General features: G+C 46.7%; 1 protein-coding gene across 1 annotated transcript; it reads right to left on the reverse strand.

Annotated features, from left to right (window-relative positions):
- Positions 1-2,549: 2,549 nt before the first annotated feature.
- On the reverse strand, positions 2,550-7,045 carry MAGEB16 (MAGE family member B16). Its single transcript, XM_019436893.2, has 2 exons — positions 6,952-7,045; positions 2,550-3,720 (listed from the first exon to the last, which is right to left on the reverse strand). Exon 2 carries the CDS (start codon positions 3,652-3,654, stop codon positions 2,650-2,652), a length of 1,005 nt encoding a protein of 334 aa, XP_019292438.2. The 5' UTR covers positions 3,655-3,720; positions 6,952-7,045; the 3' UTR covers positions 2,550-2,649.
- Positions 7,046-7,701: the final 656 nt, after the last annotated feature.

Consider the following 7,701-nt stretch of genomic DNA (forward strand, 5'->3'; position numbering starts at 1 on the left):
GATGTGAGACTAAAAGAGGAAACCAAAGCAGGAAGCTTTTAGACAAACACTAATTCTGTGAAGAATTGATAGGGCAGAGGGGTTCGGGCTAGGGGAAGTAAATGGTGAAGAATTAACAAGATTTATTTATATAGCCTTCTTGGCTCCCAATTCCCTATCTCTGGTGATAAAGATGTCTTCTATCCTCCTGGTACAGGGAGGGCAGCTTTCACATGGGAGATTTCTCTCCTTCTTTTAGGGGGATAAAGGGGAGTTGTAATGTCCCTCCTGCACCGGCTGTTTCTCAGGTACCTTTAATTGAAAATAACCAATATGCCCCAGTGGCATATTCTGGGGTGACATATTCTGAACCCCTACACACAAACAAGGTGGAACTGGACAAAAATTCTAGCCCCTGGGCAGCCAGATCTGAACAAACCCTGGGGTTAAGGGCAGCAGGACCCTAGGTAAGTGAAGCCTACAGACAATTCCCAAATTGCATTTGATTATCATTTTTCACCTTTGTTCTTGACATGTGTGTTTAGTACTTGAGATTCAAAGTCCTTTTTATCCTAAGAGGCAATATGGAATAGTGAGAAGAGAAATAAATCTAGAGTATGAGCCTCAGGCAGGAGGAGTGGAAGCAAGTGGGCTCCAGAAGAACTCAGACCACAACTCTAGCCTCAGTTCTGTCACATACCAGACCTGTGCACTTGGGCACATTCCCAAGCATTGTAAATCTTAGGTTCTTCATCTGAAGAGTCGATAAGCCTTGTCATATGGAACTGTCTGAAAGAATTCAATATATATGTAAGGCACCTGTTATAGTGTCTGACATAACTTAGGTCTTTAATCAATGACAGTTATTACTGCAATTATTTTAACCACAGATCCCATCAACCTCACCTAAGTGATTTTTTAAAAATCTAGTTTGTTTCAAAAAACATGAAGTACTACAGGGCATGGAATATCAGATCAACCAAAATGCTACTTAGCAAGTAAACCTCAGTAAATATATCCCCTCTGATGTTGTGTTCTTTAATAATAGAGAATTTCTTCTCCATCTGGATGCAACTCAAAATTCCTAGAATTTGTGACAAGGACCAAGTACTTGCCTCCCTAGCTTCTGTTCCATTCAAATCACTCCTATTCTCATTAATTTCACAGTCATAAAAATATAAGCATTTCTTAGACTATGCAAAATCACACTGAAAATAACTTATTTAAAGTATGCCTTAAATGGAGTAGTCTCAGGCTCTCCCAGGCCAGGGCAACAAAAGCCAACCCAATGGTTTCCTGGTATCTTACCTCAATGAAGTATCAGTTATCTCTCAAAACTCTTCGAAGACTATGTGTATAAAAATTAGTTTGTGGGGGTGTTTGGGTGGCTCACTCATTTGAGAGTCCAGCTCTTGGTTTAGCTCAGGTCATGATCTTGAGGTTTATGAGATCATAAAGGCTCTGTGTCAGGCTCTGCACTGACAGCATGGAGCTTACTTGGGTTTCATTCTCTCCCTTTCTCTCTGCCACTCCCCATCCCACACACCACCCCCCCCCCAAATAAATAAACATTTAAAAAAGTGTTTAAAAACTTCATTTGTGAATTATGTTCAATGGCACAGGAACAATATCACAGAACAACTTGTATTCCTGCCCCAATGGAGATTTATGTCTTTTTTAACCATTACCCAAAGTAAATAAAAGAACAGTTTTGCAATCAGGATTTGCGAGTCTCAATTCAGTGACAAACTATCTGAAGCTCTAATATCTGATCACCACCCCCCGCAGGCTCAGCTTGCCTACATCCAAATTTAAGTTAAAAATTAACACTCACTATAGGAATTCCAGGTTCCCCAATCCCCAAATTTACTTTCTCCAGGGCATTAACATTTTACAGTCTCAAATGGAACACCTCCACTCACATACTAACTCCTTCTTTTACTTGCCCCTTAGATATGAGAAGATATCCCACCATAATTACAGGATTGCTGATCCTATAGATAAAAATTAAAAGGGCAGGTCGTAGGTCTTGTTAATGCTAGAATCTCCAAGACCACCATAGTGATTTCCAAAAGCAAATGTTCAGTTAAGGTTTGGGGAATAAAAGAAACAAACAGGGGGTCTAATTTATTGACATTTATTTTTATATATCCATAAACAAGTTCAGCATATTAAAGAATATATAATCTAATTTTATAAAAAAATATAAAAGGCAAAAGGGGGCCATAGATTGACAATTTTTTTTTCCATTTATTGAACTCAACCACCTTAAAACTGATCACTCTCAGATTTGTAGTAAATACCTACTGCAGTTCCAAGTTATCTTTTCCAAGTAATTATTTAAGATGGTTTCACAATTAGTTTAATAAAATAACAAAACTCACACTATATTAAACCTCATCATAGCATTAAATTTGTGATCTATACTTTCATAAACTTGGAGATTTTAACTAATTGAATCTATATCAAAAGAAACACTATTTAAACAAATGCATAAGTTTAAAAAATAATTTTCAAGTTACACAATATAGGAACACATAGGCATATAAACTATTGCTTTCACCTCATCACAGACCTAAATTCTATGAACACTAACTGACCTTCTCAAAGACAAAGTGAAAAACTTGCCTCAGGCTTCACTAGGGGCAAGAGAAGTGACTGGACTTGGCCCTAGAAACTTGTAGTGGCCACAGAAGTAGAGATAGCCATGGCTGACATTCTGGCTCGGGTTCTCTCTTCTTCTTCTTGCAAAGCCTCCTCATACTGAGATGGGAAAGAACTCGGGTCAGTCCCATGAACCTTGGCCAGAAACTCCAGGACTTTCATCTTGGTGGTTTCAGCGTGGGCTCTTGAGCCCCAGAGGAATTCAAATTGTGCGGGATCACTGTTGGCCACCTGGCGGTATTCCAGGTACTTTCCCTTCACGAAATCTTGGGTGATGAGCTTCCTGGGGTCCCCAAAGAGGGAGTGCTTCCTCCCGGGATATATCCCCGTCAACTTCAGAACTTCCCAGACTTCCTTTTCAGTGGCACTGTTGCCCTTCATGAAGATCACACCCAGGATAAGTATCAGGACACCCGTCTTGGGTATGCCCTCTTTATCATGCAGCACCCCATCATAGGTGAGGCCCAATTTGATGAAGAAGGCATAGCAGTGGTTGATGGGATCCACTTCCTTCACATCAAGGCCGAAGACCATCTCCATGCGCTCAGAGGCTTTCAGGAAGACCTCAGCGAAGTGCTCTTCATACCCTTTGATGATGATCTTCATATCTGCCTTCGTCATGAGCTCTTTCTTTAGATACTTGAACAGCATGAAATCCACCGACAAAGCCACCATCTTATCTAGAGCATCTATGGGCACATTCTTGGCATCTGGCCCAGCCCCTGAGGTGCTATCCTCCTCTTCTTGGCTATCGGAGCCCTCATTCAGCTCACTTGTTGAGGTGGTTGTGATGGCAATGGAAGAGGAGCAGAAACTCTGAGGATTCTCAGGGTTGCTGGGTATACCAGCACCTGGAGCCTTCTTCGAAGTGCCAGGCATTAGAGGATGGGAGGAGAGACAGGTCTCCTCCAGAGCCTTGGAGTCGTGTGCATCCTCCAGGCCCTGGGTCACAGTGCGGGCTGGAAGGCATCGATCACATGAGTATTGTGGACTCTTCTGGGGCAGAGGCATGATATCTCTTGTGGATGGCAGTAGGCAGGAGTGTGGACAAAAAGGTAGGCAATGGGGAATCGCCACCTAAGAGGAAGAAGGCAGATGTGAGTAGCCTCAGCTGCTAAACTCAACTGGGGTGGCACTGATTAAGAGCTGTCTCCAATGGACTTCTCCTGACAACACTGCTATAGGGCCTCACAGGTTTCCTGACTCCTGGTCGCTGTGTCCCAGAAGGGCATGAAGGAGGAAGTCTTAATGCTCCGGAGGATGCTGCTAGTAAACCCAGGCTGAGAATTCTCAGGGATCACACTAGGCAGGTGTGGTTGGCTCTACAGAGCCATTTCTGTTCTGAGGGTGCTCCCATCAATCCTCACTCAAGTTCATTACCTTGGCATTCAACAGGGCTCAGCTCATCTCCCCATGCTACTATGAGGTGGTGCCCCTAAGACCAAAGTCACATCTCCTAAGACCAGGAACCCTGGAGGTACCTCCTCCAGAAAGCCTACCTGGGGTTTCCCAGGGCTGACAACAGGAGCTAAATTCTGTGGATGCTATTTGTACTGGTGTCAGTGCCCACCTCCCCCCCACCCCCACCCCCCCAAGTTTTCACTCCGTTGCCCTGCTTTGAATCCAGGCAAATCCTGGGATCTCTTCATTTCCTGAACTAGCACTGCCCCCTGAGACCAAAGGCTTCACCTCAAGATGGGGAAGAGGTAATTAGTGGTCACGACTACCATAGAGCCTTGCCCATAGCCTCTCAGCACTGAACAGGGCCAGGCTAGGCTTGTCTTCCCCATTCTCTTGTGGTCAGCAGTTCCTCAGTATGCACTCAAAGTACTTGCCTTGGCTACTGGTAGGGCCTCAGGCAGGACTAGTCTGCCAAGTGATGTTAATCACTCATGATACAAGAGTGCTTTATTTTCCTGAGTCACCCCAAGAAGTTTAGGGAGGATGCCATGTATCCACCTTTATTGGGTTTTTCCTGGAGTAATAGGAGGAGCTAGGCATTCTAGGGGTCCCTCTGTTCTCAGGTGAGTAAGCCCTTTGGACCTCATTCAGGATGCTTGCTGTGACTGTTGGCAAGCCCTGGGATCCTTCCTTTGCGGACCTCGTGTAACCTGGGCACGTAGGCCAAGGACCTCAACCGCCTGAAATGCCCAGGAAGGAAGAGAATACACAATTTAGCATGGGATACTTGCCCAGTTACCCTGATCCAATAAAGGTATGGGGGCTCCTCAGTGATCGTATGTTCTGGGCTGGATTGTTTTCGCTCTTTACTGTGAGTTTCTATACAAATTCCTGCATTGTCTGGTCACTCTATCCACTGATAATCTGAACCCGCCCCCTGCAGACCAAGACTGCCACCTCCCTAGGACCACAGTGTATAACCTGTAGTGCTAAGAATTCTGACAGGGGCGCCTGGGTGGCTCAGTCAGTTAAGCATCTGACTCTCGATTTCGACTCAGGTCGTGATCTCACGGTTTGTGGGTTCAAGCCCCACATCAGGCTCCATGCTGGCAGTGAGGAGCCTGCTTGGGATTCTCTCTCTCTCTCTCTCTCTCTCTTTCTCTCTCTCTCTCTCTCTCCCCCTCTCTCTCTGCCCCTCTTGTGCTCTCTCAAAATAAATAAAATAAACTTAAAAAAAAGAGATTTCTGACCATTTTTGTCTGCGGCTTTTCAGGAAACAAGTATAGGCGTAGGGCAGATATCATGGGGTCCCCTCTGCATTCAAGTGGATGGTCAAGTGTTTGCTCAATCACGATCTATATCTTGAATCTTGACAGTGTATAAGACTCTTGCCCTGGGAGGAATTAGGGGCCCATCACATCCAATTTTGCAGGTGTGACAAAGGGACACAGTTCTGTAGCTATCAGTCTGTTCTGAAGTGGGTGTCTCCATCAGTCTCACTTGGGGTGCTTTCTTCGACTACTGGTAGGGCCCGGGATCTGATATCACTTCCCCGGATGAACTTTCATCACCCTCAGTTCACTACCCAGGAAATGAGGGAATGTCTCAGCATGAGCGCTCTGCCCAGAACTTCCAAGGGCTGTCACGGGAACTAAGTAGGGTTATGATAGGTTCCAGTCTTCTGGGATGGGTAGTTCTCTCAGCCCTCACTCAAGGTCTTTACTGTGGCTAATGGTTGGGCCTCAGACAGAACACGTCTGATTCCTAATGCCACTCTTGCTCCCCAAAGGCCTGTTCTCCCTTAGACAAGTGAGAAAGCATGAAAAGTCTCATCTAGTCACCATAGCCAGGCTTACCAGTATTCACAGTAGGGGCTAGACACTCTGGGACCAGTATGTTCTGTGGTGGGCAGGCCCCTCAAACCTCTTTCAGGAAACTCACTTTAACCCATTGACAATAAAAGCCCTCACATTTCAGTGAACGCCATGGAGGAGTGATTGGGTGTCTCCTCTGGCTATCACTGCTCAGAATCTCCCAAGGGTTCCCAGTGATCTGTGCAACTACACTCGTATGTGGCGAGTTTGCCCTTGAAATATGGCTCAATGACCTCTGCCAGGGCCTGGAACTCCTGCTGACTTAACAAATCCTTTAACCTCCTGAGCCCCAGAGGAGGAAAGGAAAAGTCGCCTCCGCCCACCATCCCTTCCCTGCGCCTCTCAGGGCTGACAACAGGGGAAGGGCTCCGTGGAGCTCCTCCGCCATCAGTTGGTCGAGCCCACAATCCTCACATGCGCTAGGCAACCTGAATACCGCTTGGTGTTATGCCCGCTGCCATCTATCACCTGACGCTCCACCTTCCAATCGAGGCCCCACAAGTCTGAGACACCCAGAAAGGAAGTGAAGAGCCACCCCATCCACCGGAATCAAGAGCTGACAACACAGGCTTGACGCCGTGCCACAAACGCTACCCGGGATCAGTGGAAGCATGAGAACTCACGCGGGGTCCTCGCCGGGACTCCTGCCTTTGCCGACGTGACACCAACTACCTCAGACTAAGCTCTCACCTCCCTCAGACTCTGGAGGCAGAAGTCAGCCACAGTTCCCATCGCCCCTGCCCGAAGTCTGTCAGGGCTGACAGACTGGCTGAGGCTCGGTGAGCCCGCCGCTGTCTGGGGTGAGTGGTCCCCTCAGCACTCACTCGGGAGCCTCTTCTGGACTAGCAGTAAGTCAGGGGACTCTTAGCGCCCCCCACAGAAAGCTTTCACCTCAAACAGATCCAAAATGGAAGTGCATGGTAGATCAGCCTGACTGGTCTGGTGCCTCCCTGGGTTGGACTGGGGCTCTCATCTAATGGGTCCCCTCATTTCTGTGGCAGGAGGTCCCCTCAGTCCTCATTTGGAATCTTACTTGATGCCAAGGCACAACCGGGACTCTTTCGGCGGCTGACTTGGTTCCACCGGCCTAAGATGGAATCCCGCACAGCCGAAAGATCTGTGGGAGGAAGTCAGGGGGTGGGACATCCGGTTACGCCTGCGGGGCTGGGCGTAGGGGGGGAGGGCGTAGGGAGGGCGTGGAGGGGCGTGGAGGGGCATGGGAGGCGTGGCCAACAGCAGGGGCGGGGCTCTGTGCACAGAGCTGTTTCACAGTGGAGATTGTTGTACTTCCCTACGGGTCACGTTGTCTTCCTGTTGACTTGTGTCAGCCCTGGAATCAGTCCTCTCTTGTTCCCCACTGATTCCTCTCATGACGATGTCCTTACTTTCTTAGAGACATTGAGAGGAACTGAGGAAATGCCACAGATGGTGGATATTTAGAGCTCAAATATGGCACCGGCCCATGTGTGTGACCTCCCTTTATTCTTTGCTGTTTGTCTCCTCTGACGTCACTCAAAAACTTTTTAAAAATATTTTTTATTGAATAAATTTGAAATACATAACATTGTGGAAACTAAATGTGTACTGTGCATTAATTTGGTATATTTACATGTCGGAAAATGCTGTTCTCGTGTTACTGGTTACATTGCATAAGAAGGGTATTTTGGTGTCTGCATTATATTGTGCATTAGATTTCTATGTCTTGTTTATTCCCGGTTGCAACTTTATACCCTTATTCAATATCAGTGTTACCTCTCCTTCCCCCATCCCTTGGTAACCACCA

This window comes from Panthera pardus, unplaced genomic scaffold (assembly GCF_024362965.1).
Source record: "Panthera pardus isolate Hobbes unplaced genomic scaffold, ASM2436296v1 HiC_scaffold_27, whole genome shotgun sequence".
In the NCBI taxonomy this organism is placed as follows: Eukaryota; Metazoa; Chordata; class Mammalia; order Carnivora; family Felidae; genus Panthera; species Panthera pardus.